Here is a 24,566-nt window from a genome sequence, read left to right on the forward strand (position 1 = left end):
GGGGAGACTACGCATGCGTGCGAGGAAATGTGCTGTGTCCACCCCCTCCCGCTCCGCGAAGGGGAGCCGCGCCTGCAGAACCTCGCCTCCAGCGGGGCTGGGTCTTTGGCCGTTTTTCGCAGCCTACCCATCAAACTTTCAGCCAGATTCTCTTTAGGGCAAGACGTCCTGATAATCTCTTACGCAGCAGCTTCGTTTTCTTACTCCAGAAATTCCCTCCCCCGCTTCCCATCCCAGGCCGTGCAAAGCCCCTCTTACCACCACGCAGAAGCGTCCTCTGACTTCCCCAACCCCACCTGAACGCTCCCCTGGGTCTCCCGGGCCCTGGCTCATCTCCACGCACCACTTCGGTTGCCTCCTTCAGGAGACCTTTCCTGATTAACCCCGGAGGGAGCGACAGCCACCCCAGTCCCTCGGGAGCGCGCTCGAGGCCAAGATGAGGGCCGGGGTTCAGGGGCACAGCGCCCAGGGCCCGCCCCCTCCCTCCCTGCCGCCCTCCCTCCCCCGCCGCGAGTGAAGGCAGCCGGCGGCTAGGGGACGCAGCTGTATTGGGAAGCGGAGGCTCCTACACAGTAGGAGGAGGCACGTCCCAGTCCCAGGAGGCCCGAGAACTCTGTACACAACGCGCGCGCGGCCCCAGCCCCGTCCGTCAGTCCGCCCAGCCTGTGGAGGACGCCCAGAGGGGCGAGTTAAGGCAGCTTGGCTGTTAGGGAGCGGGGAGTGGGAGTCTGCCGGTCCCCCCGAAATGCTGTGGCTCACCGAGGGGACGAGCTTCTCACCTCCCACTCCTCTCTCGAGGACAGGGGGGAAGACTGTCGACAGTCAATAAATAAACCCGAGGGGACAGGGGACCCCGGGAGACTCTCAGAGTCCAGGAACGCTGGGGTGGGGGACGGGAGAGGAGGGGCGGCCACGGCCTTGGAGGGTGCCATCTAGGCCGGGGAGCAGTTCTCTAAAAGTTAAAATGGCTGCCGCTAGGGACGGCCGGGTGAGAGGGCCCGCCGAGGGGCGGCTTCGGGGCCTTCTCCATGTCCGCCCTCTTCAGGCCGCGGCCTCGGTACCCCTCGGGCCGGCCCAGGTACAGGAGGTGCCTCCCGGGACCCCCAGAGTACCTGGCGGGCCCTCCCGAGGGCACCCGAGTGAGCAGGGCAGGTGGCGCACGGTGGGTGGAGAAGGGCAACCTCCGGCTGCCCCCCACCCCCAGGCGGGGAGCGGGGGCGGAGAGCGCGGGTCGGGCGCTGGGGGCCGCGCACTTGCCTTCGGGGGGCACGTCCAGCCTCAGAGGCGGGGCACACTCCCGGGGTAAGGGGCTGGGGTCTGCAAATAGCGCCGGGGTGGGCGCAGGCTCGGGCGGGAGCGGCCGCGAGGTAAAAGGGGCCGGGGCTGGCGGCTCGGCCCCCTTCCTGGGCGGCTGCGGGCCGTGCAGGTAGCGCAGCAGTTCCTCCAGGGTGGTGACCTCCACCGCCTGCCCGGGGCAGCCGGGCGGCGGCGGCCTCACCAGCACGCGCTGCGCGGGGGCGCCCGCCGCGTTCCCGCCCCGCGCGCGGCCCGGGCCCTCCTTGGCGTTGTTCCCGTTCTGGTTCCACTCCCAGGGACCCCCGGCAGCGCGGAGGTGCTTGGCGGGCAGCTCGGGCGTGGACTCTGGGGTGGGCAGGCAGGCCAGCTCCGGCGAGGGCACGCCGTCGGCAGGAGGCAGGAAGGTGGTGTAGAGCTGCGGCGTGGGCGCGGCGTCTCCGTCCTTGGGCGGCGGTGGCGGCTCTGGGCCCCCGCCGTGCAGCCGGGCCAGACTGCGAAGGGAGAGAGGGCGCGGGAGCCCCGGGGTCTCGATGTCTTTGCTCCGACGTCGGTGGGCGCGGCGACAAGCACAGGAGACCAGGAGGCCAGAGACCGAGGCGCCCAAGGCGAAGGCCGCGGCCACACTGGCCAGGAGGAGTGGGATGGGGACCGAGCGGGAGGCCGAGGCTGGGGGGAGGTCCCGGCGCACGCCTGCCGACCGAGAGGGAGGAGGAGGGAGGCTCAGCCTCGTGTAGGGGGTGCGCGGGAAGGTGCAGTGCCTAGAGGGGGCGCGTTGGCAAGTTCCGAAGGCTCAACATTTGCTGCTGCTCAGGTGCACGCCACAAAGCCGGACCCTTCCTCAGGATTCGCCTCCCCGGACCCCCTCAACACACGCAGCCCGTCGCACCACCCGCCTGGGCCTGGGAGTCCCCAGCCCAGTTCTGGCCCCTGTAGCCATGCCATGAGCAGTTGCCACACTGCCGGTGCAGCAGCAGGCCGGATGCCCGGCTCTGCGGAGCAGAGGCTCCAAACTGGCGTTAGTGAGCACCGAACCCGATCAGGCAGGAGCTGGAAAAAGCCCCAGGGACCAGCAGCCCCACACTTCACTCCTGTCCCTCCCGGGAAGCCCCCTTACCCTGAGTGTGAGCTCCAAGAGTGGAAGACTGGGGCCGGGGGTGGGCATCACTGGGGGGACTGGGGGTCTCAGGGGAAGGGCCAGGACCCAGAAGCACTGGTGACAAAGACCAGGTCAGAGCCAGTGAGGCTCCTGCTCTCAAGCCCCGCCCCCCCTTACCACCCCCCTCCTCTGGAACTTGCGGTGTGGGGATGGGCTCACCATGCAGGACAGTCTTTCGTTTATTAAAAACTATTTATTAGGCACCCTACTGTGTGCCAAGCCCTGAGCTCTGTGCTGGGGGGGGGGCGCCGCCGCCAGGGGGCGCACACGTGGTGTGGGGGCTAAGCAAGGGGAGGTGAAGTTGGGACAGGTGGACTCACCATAAGCGGAATCCCCCAGGCCAGACTGACTCCCGGTGGCCCCATCTGCAAAGAATGAGAGGTGGGGTGAAGATGGGGGCCAGGGCCAGCTTCCAGAAGAACGGGTGCGAGTGACAGAAAGGGAGGTGGACAGAAAGCCGCCGCGGTTACCTTGGCAGTCACCATGCTCCGGGGATTCCTGGCTCCCAACCCAGTCCACATCGGTCCTGGGAGGAGAGGAAGGGGCTCAGTGCAGGCCTGTGCCTCATCCCCGCCCCCTCCCCTCTCCCCCCCCCCCCCCCCGCCAGGCCCTCACTTACCCACCACCTCTGACATCCACGCAGCCTCTGGAGCTATGCCATCCACAGTACGGGTCCTGAGAAGCCAGACAGCTCCTGGGAAAACAGTCACGCGAGGCTGGGACCCTCTCCCCCCCAGTCCCATGCATCCTGCTGCCGCTCCGCTCACCCTGACCCGGAGGAGGCTCCTGGCCCCACGTTTCCATCCCACTCCCCCCAGTCTGCTTTCCACCCTGGTTGCTTGAGAACGGCGAAGCACCCCTTCATCCCACAGTCCTCCTCATCGCCCTGCCACACCGGGACCTCCGCTTCTGCGTTCCTCTTGGCCCAGCGAGCTTGCCCACGCGGGGCCTTGCCCCGCACCCCTCTCACCTGCGACAGGCCCCGTGCCGGGCGCAGCGGCTGAGTGGGAAGTGGACGATACAGCCAGAAAAGGCCACAAAGAGCCTGTGACCCTCCGTGTCCAGCTCCAGCCCTATGATTCGTCGTGCTGTTTGGACAGCCCGCTTGCCACCGCACCTAGGGTGAGGCCACCATGGATCAGAGAAGGAGCAAGTGACGCTGCCTGTCCCCTGGGTGTGCTGAAGAGCAGAAAGTGGGGCAGGGCACAGCCAGCGGAGCACAGCCCTCCGAGCCCCTCTGTCCACGCCACAGCTGCTGTCCCACAAAGGCCAGTGCTGGAGGGCCCAACCCATCCCCATGTCTCCCATGTTGCCACCTCCCGTCCCGTCCCTGCGCCCTCCAAAGGCCTCACCGGGAGGGGCTGTAGGCGTCAATCTCTTCCAGTAAGACAGGCTCAGCTCCCCCGGAGCGCCCCCCTGGGGGCAGCACCTTCAGCACTGTCCCGTCGTTGGAGCCGAGGAAGAGGACAGTGGTGTTACTGTGGGGACCAGCCATGCCGTCCACAGCTACCTGGGTCAGGAGGGCCCTGAAGGGACAGGCCTCAGGTCAGGGCAGCCTGCCTAGTGGGAGCCGGCGCCCTTCCGGGAGGAGAGCCGGCTCCTGTGCCTGACCCCGGGACCCCAGAGCGCCTTCTTTAGCTCTTTCCCTTCCAGGCTCATGAGTTTTTCCTCCCACCAATATGCTTCACCTGGTGGGCAGGGGCAGAGGACTTTAGCCCCATACCTGCTGGTGAGAGTGAGGAGAGGCTGATGGGTGGCAGGCGGCACAGCGGGGTCCAGAAGTGGGTGGGCCTTGATGAAGATCAGGACATCATCAGGGAGGTCTCGAGAGGAGGGGAACAAGGCAGCTCCACCTACTCCTGCGCAGGAGCCCGGCCTGGTGGGCACACGGCAAGGGGCCCTCAGCACGGGGACCTGGGCTGCCCCTGCTCCCGCCCCCCACCGCTCCCCTCCCTGCTGCAGCTCTCCAGTCCCACTGCCAACCCACTGGGGCCTCTCCCTGGGCCTTGGACACCTGACCCCCTCCTCACAGTGCCGTCTCGGAAGCAGACACTGCTTCTACCTCCCCCCCATCCCTATGGCAAAAGCCAGCCCCATGCTGGGTACCTGGGTGAGGGTACCCTGTCCTCAGACACAGGGGTCCAGGCCCCATCCAGACTCCTCTGCTCCTTGAACTTGCCCTCAAACCCACGCTCAATATCATCCAGGTAGAAGGCGCAGACCGCAGAGCCAGGGATGCTGGGGGAGCGAGAACAGAAGTGGGGTGGGCGCTAAAGGGGCTGCAGGGCTTCTCCCAGGTAGGAGCCGGGGCTCCCCGAGACTGAGGAGGCGAGGCAGCCACTGGATGCCATGCTAAGGGGACAAAGGTGGGCAGGACCGCAAACTGGCTCTGCTCGGAGCTTCCCTCTCCACCCCCATCATCAGGCTTCGAGAGGGGGGCTTGGATGCCGGTGAGGCAGGGTCACATTGGGCCACCCTCGAACCCACCTGTTGGTCTGGGTGGTGAAGACCCCAAAGAGAGCAGAGCGGCCATGCAAGTTCACGGGCCCAGTCAAGGCCTGTAGCACATCAAAGTAGAAGGTGGAGTCCCCAGGGACGGAGCAGTTGAGCCGCAGCTTCAGGAAGGAGGTCCAGTGGCGGTCCAGGGCCCGAGGGGAGCCGCCCATGTCGCGTTTACAGACGCGGGCTACACGGGAGAACTGCACCTGAGGGAGAAGGGACGAGAACAATGGCAGGGCCCAGAGCTGGCTGGGTGAGAGGAACATGGTGCTTCAGGGCACGGGAGACACACGTTAGGGTCACGGCAGGATGTGGGGGCAGAGGCCCACTTGGGGGCTCAGAGCCCAAGGCATTCTGGTGTGCAGATTAGGGTCAAGAGGTCTCTCCTGACTCAGACTGGCTCCTCCAGGACCAACAGAACCCCGAGGTCCTCTCCCCGGTGCCCACGTCCTCACCCTTCCCAGCCGGGAGTCCTCCACAGAGACCTCTCGGAAGAAGAAGTAGACGTGCTCTCCGTGCTCCAAGGCGTGGACAAAGTGCGGCTCTGCGGTGGGGAGCGACAGGTGAGGCTATGGGGGAGAACCCGCGGCTGCTCAGGGGCCTCCACCCCGATTCCACTTTGTCTCTCCCCCTCGCACAGCGCACCCCAGGCACACCAGCTGAACCTCCTCCCCAAGAACAGTCCCCCTCCCCCAGGCCCGCCCTGACCTCGGAGCCACTTGGAGTCGTACTTGGCGGAGCGGAGTGGGGGCTGAGACCCCAGGCTTCTGTAAACAACAGCATCGCTGGCCTGGAAATCTGCGGCTGTGGCTGAGTACAGGCTGCCCTCTGGAGGGCGGGGAGGGCTCAGGCCAGGGCTCAGGGATCTGTACCCCGCCCCTCCTACCGAGGCCTGGCCCCGGCCCCCACCTCAGCCCTCCACTTGGGGGCCTGGGGGAAAGACCAAGTTGGAAGAGGGTGCTCCCTCCAGCCACATGCCCGAGTGCGCACCTGCAAAGATGGCCACGTTGGACTGGGTGGCATCAAACGGGCACCGAGCCTGCCCACTCAGCTCCTCACCCTCCTGCTGCAGCGAAGTTATCTGGAGGCACAGGGAGCAAGTTCCTGGAACCCTCGGGGTCTTGGAGTTTGGCTCCATAGCCCGCTTCCTCATGTCTCCGTGCCCCCATCAGGAGTCCTCCAGAGCCCCTGCAGCCCGGGCACTTCTGCTCTCCACCCTCAGGCCCTGGTCCTCCCCCCCCCCCAAACTGACATCCGTCCTGACCCCGCCCGCTCCTCCGTACCCCATAGCTACGGCACACGGGGCTGAATGAGTTCGTTCCACAGGCAAGAAGCGTCTGCGAGTCCCAAGGAACAAGGACACGAATGTAGTTGTAGCACTCGTCCTAAAGAGCCCAGAACTCTCGGTCAATGACGGGGTCCCTGGGACTGGGACTTGGGGGGACAGGGATGCCCTTGAGCCAGCTACAGCACTGTGGGGTAAAGACGCAGCCAGGCTGTCGCTCGCCCTGCGGCCTGGGGCAAGTCTGGGCCTTTCAGACCCCCCCCCCCCCCCTTTCTGCAAGGAGTGCAAAGGAAAGGAAAACTCCCTGACTTCGCGCGGGTCCCTGTTCCCTCTGGGGCCTGGGCTGGGACAGGCGGGCAGGGCACTGGGCACACCAGAAGCCTGCAGGGTGGAGGCTGCGGGCTCGCTGCCCCGCTCCTTCCCTCCCCAGTCTCAGCCCACTCCTCACCGTCAGCTTTCCCCGGACAGCACAGTTCTCCACATCCTGGCTCCGCCATGTCAGATACTGAGGAGAGGTAGCAGAGGGAAGATGGCGGGGCAGAACCTCACCCTCCTCACGCTGTGGCTCCTTCTCCCCACCCACGGGGCCCCCGTTGGACCCGTCTCAGGCTCGTCCCCATGCCCATACGCCCTCCCGCCGCAGCACCTCACCTTGCTGGGCACCAGGCCCTCCCTTTCTTCTTGGGCTTGAAGATCGAAGGAGAAGACGTGATCCCTGAAAGAGCGGGCGAGGAGGCCTGAGAGTCAAACCAAGGCTCCTGAGCCCACCTGAGCTCCTGAGCCCCCGCCTCACCCCTGCTCACTGCTCAGGGCAGACAGTGCAGCCTCCTGCCCCTCCCCCTCCCCCTCCCCCCACGCCTTGGCATTTGTGCCCCGAGTCCAAGCGTGTCTGTGTCCCATGGCTTGTGCACCTGCACGTGTCCCCTCCATGTGGGTCCCATGTCTCCCCAGCAGCATGCAAGTCTGCCTCATAACTGCGCCTCGGCCAGTTTACCGGGCAGCCACCAGCAAGGTCCGGTTCAAGGTGAGGAATCTCTGGAAGTCCAGCCCAAGTTCTGCAGCCACAGCATCATCCTCCAGGCCCCGGAACCAGGCTAACGGGGGAGCACCTGGAGGACAGGGAGAGGCGCGGTGCTGAGGGCCAGCCAGGGCACCCGCGTTTCCCCTGACTGCCTCCAGCAGATGGAAGCCAGCCATGGACAGCTGGATATGTGAGGTGGCCGAACGCTATTAATAAAAATAGTATCAATGACGCTGAGCACTTAATCTCCTCCAAGCAGTGTGTGTTAGCACTTTATTATTGTTTTAAAAAATTATTTTAATGTTTATTCATTTTATTGATTTAAAAGGCAGAGCTACAAAGACAAGAAAGGTCTTTCATTACCAATCCCCAAATGTCTGCGACAGCCAGGGCTGGGCCAGGCCAAGACCATGGGCCAAAAACACCACCCAGGTCTCCCACATGGGTGGCAGGGACTCAAGCACTTGAGCATCATCTGCTGCCTCCCCGGCACATTAGCAGGAAGCTGGATGGGAAGCAGAGGCAGGATTTGATCCCAGGAAGTGGGAGTCTGAAGCTGCGGCCAAGCCACAACAACACCCGCCCACATTAGCACCTTAGGTGCATGTCTCATTTACCTCTTTACCCTTAGGAAGCAGTACTAACACGAGGCCCATTTTACAGATGCAGAACCTGAAGTTTCACACTAATGTGAACAAGCTCATTTTTCTTGGAAGTGGTTGGCACCAGCATTCAGGTTCAGGACTGTCTGACTCCAAAGCTGAGCCTACTCCCATCTCAGAACCCCTTAGGACTGGCAGTTCCCTCTCACGCCCACCCTGGACACCGTCCCATCTGGAACATTCACTCACTCCTTTCCTCTCTGCACCCATCCCTCAATTTCTTTATAGGCCACCTTGGCACTTCCAAGCTTCTACCTCCTCTGACCAGCTCCTGCATGCCCCCAGCCTGACCACGGAACCGTAGTCCTCAGTGGTCCAGGGGGCCCCAGGTGCAGGCACAGACATCGTACGGGTCACAGCGTGCTCAGACCTGTCTGGCACGCGTAAGTGTTCACTATTCTTATCTATCTTCCAACTCCCAATAACCCAACTACGCTTAGCCTTCAAATGCTATGTAACCTTAAAAATCCTACAGATATTTGTAGATAAAGGATCTTCTCAGAAAACATGGGTTTATACTTCCTACCATGGTGGGACCTAGGCTTACTGGTGGCGCAAGTGGGATGGAGGGTGGGGAAAGGTGCTGGGAACCACTGAACTAGTCCCAGGCTCCATTGTAGCTAAGAATAATAGCAGACAAATGTAAAGGAGTCATTTTGCGCCAGGGTTCTCAGCACTTTGCATGCATTGCTTCGTTCAATCCTTAAATATCTTCATGAGGTTGATTCCTGTTATTCTCTTTATTTTGGAAATAAGAAGACACAAAGAGAGGTTAAATAACCTAAGCAAGGTCACACAGCCAGGGGGTAACCTAGCAGGGATTCAAACCTGGCTTCTTGTCGACCAAATAACCCTGCCTCTAAGAGAGAAAGCAGGCCCAGGGCTGAGAAGCCGCAGCCCAGAGGTGCCAGCTCTCTGTGTGCTCGCAAGATGCTGGGGCCCTCCCACCCAGGGCGGGGGGCTGGGGGGGGCTCTCAGTGTTGCTCACTAAGGGGGCAGGGTCACTCTGGGGCACTCACCATGCAGATCAGAGGTCAACAAAGGGAGCGGGTCCTGAGGAAAGGCGGCCTGGGCGTGGGGAAGTGAGAGCAGCAGCAGCAGCAGCAGCAAGGGCATGAAGTGGGGGACACGGGGCATCCTGTGCGGGGCAGCTCAGGCCCCAGGGGGTGCCCCCTCACCCATATGCTGGCCCTGAAAGGGGAGACAGAGAACAGTAGGGGAAGGGGCCAAGTTCCCTCCAGCCTTGACGCAGGCAGGCTCCTCTTGCCTTCTACCCACAGAAGACCCTGGGGCGGGGCAGGGCGGTGGGGGAACGCTCTCTCCAGCACTGCCCTAGACCCAGGCGGCTGTCACTGTCACTCAAGGCCCTTCCCTCTGCAGCCAGCCCAAACTGGCTGCTGTGGGGCGTGTCTGCATGACCCCAGGTAAGGACAGCGCACGCCCGCCACCCCTCCCCGCCTTCTCACCCAGCCCTTCCTCCTCTCTCCTGGCTGGGGCTGGGACGTTCGGTAGGTGACACCTCCTGGCCCCCCTTGTGCTCACCCCATCTCAGCTATAATTAGACACTCAAGCCTTAAAAGTATAAATAGTGACTCCTTGGCACCAGGAGGAGGAAGAGGGCATCAAGTCGGTTTCCCCCTCCCCTGCAGACCCCCAAGGCACCCTGGGAGCAATGTAGCACCGAGCCCAGGCAGAGGCAGCTGGGTGGCAGCCAGGGCCCTTGCTAGGGTTGAGGGAAGACCAGGGGGCAGGGGGCAGCAGCCTAGGGGTCATCGTCCTGGTCTAAGCTCAGGCTTCAGGGGCCCTTCCCACGGCTAGGGAAGAAGCTGGATAGGGAGGGGAAGGGGGCCTGTCTCAGCCAAAAATGAATCTGCATCAAAGCCAGATCAGAGGCTAAATTTAGCTCTGGCTGCAGCTGTCTCCTCGACCACTGTGCCCCCTCCCAGCCTCTCTAGCCCCCTGTACCATCTCTGGCTCCTAAGAACCAATGCATGTACTTAATGGGGGGGGAGGGGAAGCAGACCCACCCCCTCTCCGAGGAGCCAGGGATAAAAGGGACTGGTGAGGCGAGATGGCTGGTGTGCCCCTCTTTCCCTTCCTCCCCTCATCGGGGCTGCCTGTAAAATTGAAACATAAATAATTCAGTGACAGGCAATTGTAGCCCAAAGTCCAGGAAAAGATGGATATGGTGGCAGGGATGAAGAGACAGGTCTCCTTCCCACCCGACAGCCTCCCGCAGCCAGCTGACCCTGGCGGGGACCCACAGAGGAAGGTGCCTGTCAGCTTCCTGCCTTCCTCTGGAATTGAAGTGAGGGGCTGAGCAGGCTCCGGAAATCAGGTCAAGAAAGGTAAGAATCTTTCTTTTGTGAAGAGCTAACAGTAGTTCCCCACGCCACTACGAACGCTAAAGGAGAAACCGGGGACTCCAGGGCAGGCCCAGCCCTTCTCTTTCTCTCCAGTAATTCTAGTCCTGGAGGCAAGACCCAAGCGTCCCCCACCCCCAATCCAGCGTCACTGGTGGGGAGGCTGACGTCAGGTAGGGTCCCGAGAGACTTGGAGGAGGGGAAGGGTTAGGAACGCCTAATGATGACCCCTTCCCCAGGGGCACAGTCGTCAGCCTCAGCAAGCTAACGACCCTCTGGTCTGAAAGGCTAAGCCTCCCTCCCGGTCCCCATCCCAGGCTTCCGGATGCCCAGCCTCCCAGGGGAAGAGGAAGGGGCACAGCTTGTCTCCTCTCCTTGCCCCCCCCAAGTTGCCCTGGGCAACTGGTATCTTCACCCTGGAAACAACTTTGCTTCCTGGCAAGCAGGGAGCGCAGCCAGACCCTCTTCCCGCTCCAGGCCGCGCCTGCTTCCATCCCCCGCCCTCAGGAGCTGCTGTCCTTTCCTTACCTGGGATGGTGACACCTGTGGGGGTTTGAGGGGGATAGGAGACCTCTGACCTGATGAAACAAGGGACAAAAGGAGGGAAGAGCCTGAGTTAAGGGTCCTTTACCTTAGAAGTAAATGTAAAACTCAGGGAAAGTCTGTGGAGGCCGCCCCCTACCCAGGTGCTGCCCTAGGGGCAGGGTAGGGGTGGCGATGACATTTAGCTTTAGCTACACTACACTGGCGCTAGTGGCTTCCTGTGCAGAGATGGGAGGGCAGGGGACACTTCCCAGCTGGGAACTCCTGGAGCTGCAGGGCCAGCCTTGGAAAAAGGGGACCCTGGGAGAGTTTGCAAGGCAAGAGGACCACTCCCATGTTAAAACCCTCAGAATCCAACAGCCTTCCTTAGCAAAAGCGCCCTAGCTAGGGACAATAGAGGCTAATTTGCATCTCATTTACATGCTTTTCATTTCCAGGCAAAATGCTCTGATAGCGAGCACCCCCAACCCCTTCCTTCTTCCCGGAGAGAGCAGGCCCTGTCTCCCTGCCCCCAGTTTGTCTACTCCTGGGCCCCCACCCCTCTTCACTTTAGGCTGGATTAATCCAGCCTGTAAAAACACTTTGTGTTGCCCCCCCACTCAACTGTGACACATCTTTCAGAGGGATGCCCGTGGTTGTTTTGGGGGAGTAGCATCTGGGCGGCTCCCACCCAACCGCTGGCCTGGAGAAAGGTTCACAGTACCCGGGAGGAATCCCAGCTGCTTCCCGCCCTCCCTCTGAAGCCATCGGGAGAGACCTGGCCCACTCTTTCTTCCCCTTCTAGATCCTCCCTTGCTGGGAAGAGGAAACAGCCTTTCTCTCTCCTCCTGGCCCAGCAGCCACCTCTGGGGAGTGGCCAGGGTCATAGCCAGAGTCTAGCGGAGCTGGGGAAAGGACGGGGAAGGGGAGACCAGGCTGGGGACAATAGCAGGAAGCCCTTGGGCCGGTTGCCCGCCCCCGTCCACCTTCCTCAGGGGAGCGAGGGCGCTCAGAGGACCTGGCAGGAGGACACGGTCCGTGCTCCAAGACATTTCCCCCACCTTAGCTTGGCTTTCAGTCCCAGGCTCAGCACCTACGCTCCCTCCCACCCAACCCCCAAAGAGGGTGATCCAGGTGTCCAGAGCCTTGCAAGAGGTGGGCCTGAGGCCAGGGGCTCGACGTGTCTCCCCCTCACTGGATCCAGGGCTCCGACGAGGGGCGTGTAGCAGAGTCTGGGCCGGGACCGGGTCCCAGAGCCACGTTAGCGGGAGGAGGGGCTGGAGGGGCCTGCAGGCGCAGACCAAGTGGGGCTGGGAGCGGGGGGCTGGGGAGCGGAGGCGGGTCTCACAGGCCAGGAAACAGGGCCAGAGGCTGGGAACCGACGAGGGCGGGCCCGAGGCCAGCGCGGAGCTTGGTCGGTGGGTTTGGGATGCAGTCTCCAGCCGGGCTCTTCTCTTTCCGAGACCAGTCTAACAAAGCCCCGAGCGGAGTGGGGTGAAGGAAGGAGATGGGCGCTGGGACTGATGTGTCTCGGGGCCCCATTCCCAGACTCTGTGCCCAAGCCAGTCCCCTGGGGAGTGTTCGGTCTCCCGCTTGCACAAGGACAGACGTGCAGCCCTGACACCAAAGTCCGGAACATCCTTCTCCCCATCCCCGCAGCGGCATTGAGAGCGGCCGCTTCTCCGAAAGTCTGGGAGCCTTAGTTTTCCTGCTGGGGAGGGGGGTGGGCAGGAGCCAGGTTTTCCACCCTCTGCATGGTGCGTGCCTCCAACAATCCCTTTTCGTGCTCCCCCATCCAGCTCGAAGCGACTCGGAGAAAGCCCTGTCGGAAGAGGCGCCCAGCCCCTTTTCCCAACAGTGCAGTGATGGGGCTCGGCCGCGATCCCTTCGTCCCCCGCGCACCCCGACTCTGACGGCCCTCTCCGCCAGCCAGGCTCACAGCGCGCCCGCACCCGCCCAGGTCCCTCTAGCACTTCAGAAGCTTGCCCCGGGCCGGTGGCGCCCACTCATCCCTCCCCGTGTCCCCGCAGCCCCATCCTTGTCCCCGGGTACTTGCTCCGAGATCCGGGTCAGCGGGAGAGAGATCGCAGCGGGCGGCCAGCGGCCCCGCGCTGCACGGAGTTCGCGATCCGTAGTTGGGCTTCAGGAGACGTGTGACGGGCGACACAAATGGACAGTGCTTGGATCTGGGCTCCGGGTTACTGTCGGGTCGGGAGAGCCCTGGGTCCGAGTGCAGCCCCCCACTCTGTCCGCGGATCCGCGGAGGAAAACAATGCGACCGCCCGGAGCTCTGGGCTCGGCCCCAGCCGCCCCGCCCGCCTCCCAGCCGGACCCGCCTCCGGCCCGCCTCCAGGTCGCCACAGCTAATCCCGCCCTCGGAGGTCGGCTAGACACCGCCTTCTCGTCACCTCTCCGCCAATGGTGCTGCGCGGGGAGGGGCGCCGGGAGCCCTGTCCACCTAGAGCGCCAGGCCGGGAGGGCGAGCGGGAGAGCGGAGCCAGGCGAGACATGGAGAGACCCGCAAACAGCCGCCCAGACGCGGACAGAGAAGGAGACACACACACAAGACACAGGCAGGCTGACAGAGGCCCTGGGAGCAAATCTCACAAAGACGGAGGAGAAGCTGGCAAAAGAGACAGGAAACCCGGGGGCCTCGGCGGGGCTGGGCTGCGGAGCCTGCGCGCTCCTCCCCTCTCCTTCCCCTCAAAGGCTTTGGCGACCCTACCGCCTAGGGAGTCTCCCGCCTCTCTCCTGCTCCGCCCCAGCCCCGCTCTGTACCTTCTCACTGGGCTTTTTTTTACCTCAGTCTCCTTATTTCTCCCCATGTGCTGCCCCTGGTTCATCCTGACCCCAAAAAGAGGTCTGGGGAGGGGACAAGACGGTGTCAACAGGAGGTTTCCCTTGGCCCCATCAGCTCCCCTCTCTCCTCTACAGTCGTGGCAGGATGGACTTGGGCCACGGCAGCAGGAATGAGGGAGCCAGGAAGCCAGGGTGGCTGGCAGGCAGGCTATTAGTTGATGGAAGAGGACAGGTGAGGGGCTGGAGACAGAGACCGATTGACTAATGGACTCGCTCAGGAAGAGGAGCCATGGAGAGACCTGACAGAGGGTGGAAGTGACCAGCTGCCCTAACCCCACATGGACTGAGGATTAGAGATGTCCCGTCTTTCCTCAGAGGGCCCTGGACAGCCTCCCAAACAGAAAAACTGCTCCTTTTCCATCCCTACCCCCCATAAAGACCCTTTGATGTTAGGAATGTCAATGAGGAGGAAGAATGAGGCTTCCACCTTGGTATTGCCTGCTAGGATTCTTCCCTGCGTGGAGCTGGGACAAATGACATTCTCAAAATTCCCAAGAAAGTAGGTGGCCTAGGAGACATTGGCACTCTTGGACAGTTTTATCTGAGTGGGCACTTCCACCCACATGTTGGCATCTGGACTAGAGGGAAAGAGAGGCAGAGGTTTGCACTTCTAGGCCAGCCTTACAGGACTGGGATCAGGGCGGGTTAAACCCCACTGTGAGTAAGCAAGACACATAAACGCACATGCTGAGAGACAGACAGATATTTAAGACCAGGAGAACCAGTGAGATAAAAGGAATCAGCAACAATGATGAGCTGCTGAGAGATCCTGCATCCCAGCCAATTCAGCAGACAGCTGGGGTTGTTTCAGACTGGAAAATAGTTTTAGGAGAAAGATATATATACTGGCACTCAGGAGTTAAATCTCCACAGTTCCTAGCAAAGGGCTAGATACTCAAATATGAGGGGTCTTCAAACAGTTCAAGGAAAGTGAGCATTATGAAAGCACTGTGTGGCTTAGCGGGTAGAGCCGCCTCCTCCAGTGCTGGCATCCTGTATGGGCACTAATTTGAGTCCTGGCTGCTCCTCTTCCAATCCAGCTCCCTGCTAATGTGTCTGGGAAAGCAGCAGCAGAAGGTCCAAGTCCTTGGGCCCCTGCACCCATGTTGGAGAGCCAGAAGAAGTTCCTGGCTGCTGGCTTTGGATCAGCTCAGCTCTGGCCATTGTGGCCATTTGGGGAGTGAACCAGCAGATGGAAAATCTCTCTCTCTCTTTCTCCATCTCTATCTCTCTGTAACTCTGTCTTTCAAATGAATAAGTAAATCTTAACAAACAAAAAAACCAAGCAACCAATGGGTTGATTTCAAAGTTTTTGAGCCAAAATAAACTCTTTTTTTTTTTTTTTGACAGGCAGAGTTAGACAGAGAGAAAGGTCTTCCTTTTCCGTTGGTTCACCCCCTAAATGGCTGCTATAGACAGCACTGCACCAATCCGAAGCCAGGAGCCAGGTGCTTCCTCCTGGTCTTCCATGCGAGTGCAGGGCCCAAGCACTTGGGCCATCCTCCACTGCACTCCTGGGCCACAGCAGAGAGCTGGACTGGAAGAGGAGCAACGAGGACTAGAACCGGGTTGCCGGTGCTGCAGGCAGAGGATTAGCCTAGTGAGCCACGGCACCAGCCAATAAACTCATCTTTCAACTCTGGCTGTTTTTGTTTAAAATTTACTTCCTTACTTTAAATGCAGAGTGACAGAGAGAGGAAATAGATCTTGCATCCTCTGATTCACTCCAAAATGGCCACAACAACTGGGGCTGTGCCAGGCCAAAGTCAGGAACCTAGAACTCTATCTCAGGCCTCCCAAGTGGGTGCAAGGGCCCAAGCACTTGAGCCATCTTCCACTGTTTGCCCAGACCATTAGCAGGGAGCTGGATCAGAAGCAGAGCAGCTGGGAATCTGGTAAAGGATGCTGACTGGCATGGCAAGCAGCAGTCTAACCTGCTGTGCCACGATGCAGGCCCCACCTTTTTTTTTTTTTTTTTTCCAAAGCAGGGGCCAGCTCTAGGATGCAGTGGGTTAAGCCCATCCCATATGGGTGCCAGTTGGAGTCCCAGCTGCTCCACTTCTAATCCAGCTCCCTGCTGATGACTTGGGAAAGCAGTGATAGATGGCCCAAGTGCTTGGGCCCCTGCACCGTGGGAGATCCAGATGAAGCTCCTGGCCTAACCCCTACTTTTGTAGGCATTTGGGGAGTAAATCAGCAGATTGAGGATCTCATTCTATTTCTCATTCTCTCTGTTACTCTTTCAAATAAAATAAATCTTTCTTTAAAAAGAAAGCTACATTAGACATAAATTCCTAAATGGAAAGAAAAAGATAATGTTCTTCATGATGAAGGATGATAGATACATTTTATCATGGAGGACATGAGAACTTTGGAGGGAGCTGGTTTGGTGCAAAAGAAAGAAGAAAATGTTCCAGAGAAATAGCTTAAGCAAAAGCTTTCTTTGATGAGCATGGAGCCTGAAGCATGCAGAGCAAAAGATCCTGTGAGGCTGATAAGTAAAAAGGCATTAGTCAGGAGCAAGAGAAAGGGAAAGACAGAGACAAATTGCAGAAGACCTAGAATGCTAAGGTGAGTAGCTTAAATAATCTGATAGGAGTAGGATGCTACTGCAACTCTTCTTTTTGTTTTGTTTTTAACCAGGAAAACTATTAGCAAGAAAACAAGCTCATCCAAGGATGAAAGGAGAGGGCAATCAGCCAAGGATGATAGTACTGGGGATGGAAAGAAATGATGTATCTGAGAGCTATGTCAAAAGACAAATTGGGGCCAGCACCGCAGCTCACTTGGCTAATCCTCTGCCTGTGGCACTGGCACCCCAGGTTCTAGTCCTGGCTGGGGCACTGGATTCTGTCCTGGTTGCTCCTCTTCCAGTCCAGCTCTCTGCTGTGGCCCAGGAAGGCAGTGGAGGATGGCCCAAGTGCTTGGGCCTTGCACCTGCATGGGAGGAAGCACCTGGCTCCTGGTTTTGGATTGGCGCAGCGCACCGGCCGTAGCGGCCATTTGAGGGGTGAACCAACGAAAAAGGAAGACCTTTCTCTCTGTCTCTGTCTCTCTCTCACTGTCTAAATCTGCCTGTCCAAAAAACAAAAAACAAACAAAAAAAGAAAAATTGGGGGCAGCGTTTGTTCGCCCCTTACAACACCAGCATCCCATGTCAGAGCAAGTGTTGAACCCAGTTGCTCCATTCCAATCCAGCTCCCTGCTAATGTATCTGGGAAAGCAGCAGAAGATAGCTCAAGTTGTAGGGCCCTGCCACCCACATAGGGGAGACCCAGATGGAGTTCTAGGCTCCTGGCTTCAGCCTGACCAGCCCCAGTCAATGGGGCCATTTGGGGAGTGAACCAGTGGATGGAAGATTAGTTTTTTTTTCTCTCTCTCTCTCTCTCCCTCCCTCCCTCTCTCTCCAGTCTTTAAACAAATAAATATATCTTTAAAGAAAAAAGACAAATCAAGGTGACTCTGTTCCTATTTCCCTGGTGAAAATCACATAATCCTAAAGATTAAGTCTTTGTAAATTCAGTATCTCCAAGCTTGGAAAATTACCCTCTCTCAATCCCTAAAAGCACTTTTTTTTTTAAGATTTATTTTATTGATTTGAAAGACAGAGACACAGAGAGAGGTAGAAACAGAGAGAGAGAGGTCCTCCATCTACTGGTTCACTTCCCAGATGGCTGCAACGGCTGGAGCTGTGCTGATCCAAAGCCAGGAGCCTCTTCCCAGTCTCCCATGCAGGTGCAGGGGCCCAAGGACTTGGGCCATCCTCTACAGTTATCCCAGGCCACAGCAGAGAGCCGGATCAGAAGAGGACTAGAACTGACGCCCACATGGGATGCCGGTGCTTCAGACCAGGGCTTTAACCCACTGCGCCACAGCACCGGCCCCCAAAAGCAGTTATTTCAAGCTTTTTCCTTTTTTCTCAAGATTCTTTCCTTTCCACTTCCTTGTTCGTCTCAGCAGAACCCACATCCATGTTCAGAGAAAAGAGAGGTCATAAAAGGAGAATTTCACCTTTTTTGCCACCTACAGATGCACCGAGGCACATTGTCTTGTCTCTCATACCCCAGTAGATGAGGCAGCCACATACGTCATCTGTCCACTTGACTGTAAGCTCCAGGCAGGCAGGGTCAGCAGCTGTCTAGCTCACCACTGTATCCTTTCCACTTAGCACAGAGCCTGCTCATGGGAAGAGTTGACTATGAACCCTTAGTTGAGTACATCTGTGCTCTATCTCCCATATATGAGTGTAACTGCATATGACTACAGATCCTTTCTCTTTCTATTACTTTTTAAGATTTATTTGAAATGCAGATTGACAGAGAGAGGGAGAGAGGGGAAAAGACAGACAGACAGACAGACAGACACCCAAATGGCGGCAACAGCCAGGTTCAGGCCAGGCTGAAGCCAGGAACCAGGAACTCCATCCAGGTCTCCCACATGGTGGCAGGGGCCCAAACACTTGGGCTATCATTTGCTGCTTTCTCAGGTATAATAACAAGGAGCTGGATCAGAAGTAGTGCAGCCAGGAGCCAAACCCACACTCTGATATGGATTTCTTAGCATGGCATCAGCTTAACCTGCTGCACTACAATGCTGGCCCCTCTCTTTCCACTATTTTTAACCTTTCCATTTCTGCTGACATTCTCCTCCAGCATATACACATGCTCAGGTATCTCTCGTGATCCAAAGAAAAAAATTCTAAACATTCTCTTAATCCTTGTCTGTATTTACTTAATCATTCAATTTCTCTTTTCCTTTCACAGCTCAGCATGTAGAGTCACCTATACACATTATATCCATTTGCATGCTTCTGATTCCCTTCTCAATCACTTCACTTCTTGTCCCCACCAACCCACTGAGATTCTTCCCATCAAAAAGACTAATGACCACCTGGTCACATTCAATAAACAGCTCTCCGGTCTTTATCCTTTGGCCCTCTTTGTGGCAGTTGACCCTGTTGACTTCTCTTGCCTTGAAGTGTTCTCCTATTTAAGCTCCTGGGGTCCTTCCTTCTCTTGACAGAGACTAGGAGCTATATATACATATATATATATATATATATATATATATATATATATATATATAAAATGAATGAAAGAGTTCACTTCTCTCTCTCTTTTTTTTTTCTGACAGGCAGAGTGGATAGAGAGAGAGAGACAGAGAGAAAGGTCTTCCTTTTTGCTGTTGGTTCACCCTCCAATGGCCGCCACGACCGGTGCGCTGCGGCCGGCGCACCGCACTGATCTGAAGGCAGGAGCCAGGTGTTTCTCCTGGTCTCCCATGTGGGTACAGGGCCCAAGGACTTGGGCCATCCTCCACTGCACTCCCGGGCCACAGAAGAGAGCTGGCCTGGAAGAGGGGCAACCGGGACAGAATCCAGCGCCCTGACCGGGACTAGAACCCGGTGTGCCAGCGCCATAGGATTAGCCTATTGAGCCGCGGCGCTGGCCAGAGTTCACTTCTCTTAATATGGCCTTTCTCAGTCTTCTTTCTCTGACCTCTTCTTCATCACCGGGCTCCTTAAGGTCACGTCCTTAGCCATCTCTTCTTGCTTCACACATTCTCAGTGATCAAGATAATTTACGCCAACAGTCACAGTAACTTTTTACATGCTGTTCACCATAAAATTGCAGTCTTCAACTTAGATCTTTCTCCAAATTCTTAATACGGTTGCTTATTTAGCACTGTCTGAAGACAGGAAGCTTGTCTTTTGTCTTTTTAACCCCAGCACTTAGTCATAAAGTCTGGTATCCAGTAAGTAGAGGAAGAAATAAATGCATTGAAGATTCAAAGCTGTCACAACTGTCTCCAGTTATGTAAGGCCAAAGTCTTGCTTGCCTCTTGCAAGGCACACAGAACTTTCTCTTCCGGAGCTATCACAGTACTGATCTCAAACATACTAAAACCTCAGCAAAACAAAACAAAAAAAACTTCCATTCTGAAGTTTTTTTTCAGATAACTGAAGTTTATCCAGCTAAGTACCAAGGTCTTTCATTCTCTTTCAAACAGATTATTCAGAAAGTTTTTTCTTTTTCTTTTTTTTTTTTTTTACAATTTATTTATTTGAAAGAGTTATAGAGAAAGAGATGGAGAGAGAGAGAGAGAGAGAGAGAGAGACGTCTTCCATTCACTGGTTCACTCCCCAAATGGCCACAATGGCCAGAGTAGAGCTTATCCAAAGTCAGGAGCCAGGAATTTCTTCCCAGTCTCCCATGTGGGTGCAGAGGCCCAAGGACTTGGGCCATCCTCTGCTGCTTTCCCAGGCACATTAGCAGGGAGCTGGATTGGAAGTGGAGCAGCCAGGACTTGAACCAGCACCCATATGGGATGCCGGTGCTTCAGGCTGGGGCTTTACCCTGCTATGCCACAGTGCCAGACCCTAGAAAGGTATTTTTAAAAAATATTTATTTATTTGGGGGCCAGCATTGTGGCATAGCAGGTTAAGCCTCCGTTTTCAATGCCAGCATTCCATTTGGGTTCTGCTTCAAGACCCAGCTGATCACTTTTCATGCAGCTCCCTGCTAATGTGCCTGGAAAAGCAGCAGGAGATGGTCCAGGTACTTGGGCCCCTGCACCCACGTGAAAGACCCAGAAGGAGCTCTGGGCTCCTGGCTTCAAAGCCTGGCCCAGCTCTGGCTGTTGCTGCTATCTGGGGAATGAACCAGCCAATGGAAGAAATCTCTCCTCCTCTTCCTCTCTCTGTAACTCTTTCAAGTAAATAAAAAATAAAAATTTTAAAAATATTTATTTATTTGAAAGGTAGAGTGATAGGGAGGGTGGGAGGGAGGAAGGAGAAGGGGTGGGGGAGAAAGAGAGAGCGATCTTACATCTGTTGTTTCACTCTTCAAATGCCCACAACAGGTGGGGCTGAGCCAGGAGCCCGAAACTCCACTCAGGATTCCTACATAGGTGGAAGGGTCCCAAACAGCGAACCATCAGCTGCTGTTTTTCCCAGGCACATTAGCAGGAAGCTGAACCTGAGGCAGAGACCAGCACTCTGATATGGGATGTGGGTAACCCAAATGGCAGTTTAATCTGTTGTACCACAATGCCCACCCCATTAAAAAGACCAAAATTTAGAGTAACCTAGATTCACCCCTGGAGCATGGCTTTGGATTATTTCTGGGGTTGTCAGTCATCTGTGAGTGGACATACATTACATTCCTGCTTACTTCACAGGATGAAGATGGTGTAGGTAAAATGATTCGTAAACTCAAAAGCATTTCACACATTTAAAATAACCATTTTCTGGAGACGGCACTGCGCCAAAGCAGGTAAAGCCACCACCTGCAGTGCCAGCATCCCATATGGGCGCCGGTTCAAGTCTCAGCTGCTCCTTTTCTGATCCAGCTCTCTGCTATGGCCTGGGATAGCAGTGGAAGATGACCCAAGTCCTTGGACCCCTGCACCCACATTGGAGACCCAGAAGAAGCTCCTGGCTCCTGGCTTCAGATCAGCGCAGCTCTGGCTGTGGAGACCATCTGGGGATGAACCAGCAGATGGAAGACCTCTCTCTTGCTCTCTCTCTCTAACTTTGCCTTTCAAATACACACACACACACATATACCTTTCAAATATATATGTATATATATGTATGTATGTATGTATAAATATTTTCAGGTTGGGCATTATGGCTGCCTTTAGGGATATCCGCATCCCATATCAGAATGTTTGGGATTGAGTCTTGGCTCTGTTTTCTTTTTTTTAAGATTTATTTATTTGCTTGAAAAGCAGAGTTACAGAGAGGCAGAGGCAGTGAGAGAGAGGTCTTCTATCTTCTGGTTCACTCCCCAGTTGGTCGTAAGGGCCGGAGCTGCACTGACGGAAGCCAGAGCCAGCAGCTTCCTCCAGGTCTCCCACACAGGTGCAGGGGCCCAAGGACTTGCGCCAGCTTCTACTGCTCTCTGAGGCCATAGCAGAAAGCCGAATTGGAAGTGGAGCAGTAGGGACTAGAACTGGAGCCCATATGGGATGCCGGCACTGCTGGAAGTGGCTTTACTCGCTATGCCATAGCGCCGGCCCTGCCTCTGTTTTCAACCCAGCTTCCTGCTAACAGGTCTGGGAGGCAACAGGTGATGGCCCAAATATTTGGGTTCCTGCTACCTGTGTGGAAGACTGGATGGACTCCTGGGCTTGGCCTGGCCCAGTTCTGAATGTTGTAGGCATTTGGATAGTGAACCAGCGGATGGGAGATCTTTCCCTTCTGTCATCCTTTCAAATGAATACATAAATCCTTAAAAAGACAGAGAGAGAGATAACCATTTTTTAATTCTCAGGGGCAGTGATCAAGGAAAACAGAAAGAACCCTAAAGCCTAGAATATATGTAATGAATATTGCTTGTGCCTCCTTTACAAGGCCAAAAAATCTTGCAGTTCTCAAATTGTCTGCTTTTTATTTTCCTAGTGTTTTGCTGCTGTTCTTATTATCAGTGTTCCTTCTTCTAAAAGCTCCTCATTGCTCTTTTAATTTGCGGCTAATTAAATGCTATGGGTTCAGAGATTATTAGAAATTAGCATAGATTACAAAAAAAAAAAAAGACAGACTTCTCCATGAGTGAATTAAATGAACAGTGTATGTGACTGATATCCTGTTGCCATTTTCCCCTTATCTCCTGACTTGGGTGTGTTTTGAATTTTTTTCAGCAAATATTTATTGAGCAGAGTTTGTGCTGGGCACTGTGCAGGCTCTAACATGATCTCTGCCCTCATGGAGTTTCCAGTCTAGTATGAAGGCAATGAACAAGAAATCACAAAAGACACTGAGAGGTGATTATTCCAGTAGAGGAGCTATATGGTTCCATAGGACTACATGACACATGGCTTGGAGGGTCATGGACAGCTTTATTTAAGATAGGACTTTGCAGCTGGAACCTGAAGGATGAGGAAGAATTCAGAGGGCAAAGAGGTTTGTCTGAAAACAGAGTTCCAGGCAGTGGGATAAGAACAGAAAAGGTCTAGGGCAGAGGAACAGGTAGAAGAAGGGGCTGAGGGAAGGAGGGGCCCACACAAGCATACTGGAGGAACTAAGAGAATTCCAACATGGCAAGAGCAGAGTACAACCAGGGACAGACAAGAGTTGAAGCCGGGGCAGGTGTCATGGTACAGTGGATTAAGGCACTGCTGGGGATGCCCAACCAACTTCCTGTTAATGCATCCTGGGAGGCAGCTTAGGCCCTGCAACTCACATGGGAGACTGGATGGAGCTCTGGGTTCCTGGCTTTGGCAAGGCCCAGCATCAACCATTGCAGTCATTTGGGGAGTGAACCAGCAGATGGAAGAACTCTCTAGCTCTGACTTTCAAGTAGATTAAAATAAATGAACACAGAAGCTGATATTGTGGTGCAGTATGTTAAGCTGCCACCTACAATGCTGGCATCCCAAATGGGGGCCGGTTCAAGTCCTGGCTGCTCCACTTGCTATCTAGCTCCTTGTTAATGCATCTGGGAAAGCAGCAGAGGATGGCCCAAGTGCTTGGGGCCCCACACCCACATCGGAGACCCAGAAGAAACTACTGGCTCCTGGCTTTGGCCTGGCTCAGCTCTGGCCATTGCAGTCATCTGGGGAGTGAACCAATAGATGAAAGATCTCTCTTTCTGTCTGTCTGTCTCTCTCTCTGTAACTTTGCATTCCAAATAAATAAAATAAATCTTAAAAATAATAAACATAAAAAAGCAGGATAAGCAGAATTCTGAATTTAGAAGATATTATGTATTTGCCTCTTGCATTTTAATCCCCCTTATTATTATTTTCCAACTAGATTATAACATTCCTGCAAAACACTTACTTTTCCTGCGATTTTGGTAGGAGCACTAGTATCGTCTCCAGTGTGTGTGATCAGTGATCTGGACCTTGGGAGTGATGATGAGAAAGGAGCCAAGACCCAACCACTGCCTCCAAGGAGAAGAACCCATGACCACCTCTACGTCTGACTTCGGCTTACTCTCCAGCTTTTCACAACCACCAAGCTTTCCAGTTCTCCCTTCCTCTTAGAACTTCTTTCTTGTACAATCACCAAATCCTATGGTCTCTGATGGATCCTCAGCCTGTGCCCTTTTGAGGGCAGGCATCTGGCTTAGCAGTTAAGGCACCAGTGTCCCAGATCACAGTGCCTGCGTTTAAGCCCTGGCTCTGGTTCCTGATCTAGCTTTCTGCTGGTGCGGACCACGGGAGGCAGCAACAATGGCTCCAGTGGTTGGGTTCCTTGTCCCACATGAGGGAGCTGGATTTAGCCCCCAGCTCCAGGGTTTGGCTATTGTGGGCATCTGGGGAGTGAACCAGCATATGGGAGCTCTCTCTCCCCCTTAAATTAAAAAACAAACGAACAGGCCGGCGCCATGGCTTAACAGGCTAATCCTCCGCCTTGCGGTGCCGGCACACCGGGTTCTAGTCCCGGTCGGGGTGCCGGATTCTATCCCGGTTGCCCCTGTTCCAGGCCAGCTCTCTGCTGTGGCCCAGGAAGGCAGTGGAGGATGGCCCAAGTGCATGGGCCCTGCACCCCATGGGAGACCAGGAGAAGCACCTGGCTCCTGCCTTTGGATCAGCACGGCGCGCTGGCCGCAGCGGCCATTGGAGGGTGAACTAACGGCAAAAAGGAAGACCTTTCTCTCTGTCTCTCTCTCACTATCCACTCTGCCTGTCAAAAACAAACAAAGAAAAAAAAACGAACAACAATAAAAACCCCTTTCTTTCCTCAGCTCAAAACTTTTCCACTGAGGTAAGTGCTTCATTCCCATGATCAGTCACCTACAATGTCTCCCCACTGTCTACAGCAAAAGTCTGAATTCTTGAGTGAATTTTTTAAAGCCACCATGATCTGGTCCTGCTCCTCTTTCACCTTTTTTTTTTTTTTTTCCCCTCAACCTATGCTCTAGATACCCAGAATGCAAGCACCTGTTCCTGAAAA

The 24,566-nt window shown here is 56.1% G+C and overlaps 1 protein-coding gene across 3 annotated transcripts; it reads right to left on the bottom strand.

The window, feature by feature from the left end:
* Nucleotides 1-554: 554 nt before the first annotated feature.
* On the bottom strand, nucleotides 555-13,111 carry SEMA6C (semaphorin 6C). 3 transcript variants are annotated; one of them, XM_062192219.1, is made up of 20 exons: nucleotides 12,857-13,111; nucleotides 10,811-10,860; nucleotides 8,939-9,110; nucleotides 7,231-7,345; nucleotides 6,888-6,951; nucleotides 6,685-6,741; nucleotides 6,235-6,336; nucleotides 5,942-6,032; nucleotides 5,660-5,779; nucleotides 5,407-5,495; nucleotides 4,940-5,157; nucleotides 4,559-4,690; nucleotides 4,176-4,328; nucleotides 3,805-3,978; nucleotides 3,423-3,569; nucleotides 3,072-3,146; nucleotides 2,923-2,978; nucleotides 2,773-2,817; nucleotides 2,411-2,506; nucleotides 555-1,986 (listed from the first exon to the last, which is right to left on the bottom strand). In XM_062192219.1, exons 3-20 carry the CDS (start codon nucleotides 9,054-9,056, stop codon nucleotides 953-955), a joined length of 2,886 nt encoding a protein of 961 aa, XP_062048203.1. In that variant the 5' UTR covers nucleotides 9,057-9,110; nucleotides 10,811-10,860; nucleotides 12,857-13,111; the 3' UTR covers nucleotides 555-952. The 3 variants fall into 3 exon arrangements, with proteins under 3 accessions (XP_062048203.1, XP_062048205.1, XP_062048204.1); XM_062192221.1 differs by lacking the exon at nucleotides 5,660-5,779; XM_062192220.1 differs by lacking the exon at nucleotides 2,411-2,506.
* Nucleotides 13,112-24,566: the final 11,455 nt, after the last annotated feature.

This window comes from Lepus europaeus, chromosome 5 (genome assembly GCF_033115175.1).
Source record: "Lepus europaeus isolate LE1 chromosome 5, mLepTim1.pri, whole genome shotgun sequence".
Classification (NCBI taxonomy): domain Eukaryota; kingdom Metazoa; phylum Chordata; class Mammalia; order Lagomorpha; family Leporidae; genus Lepus; species Lepus europaeus.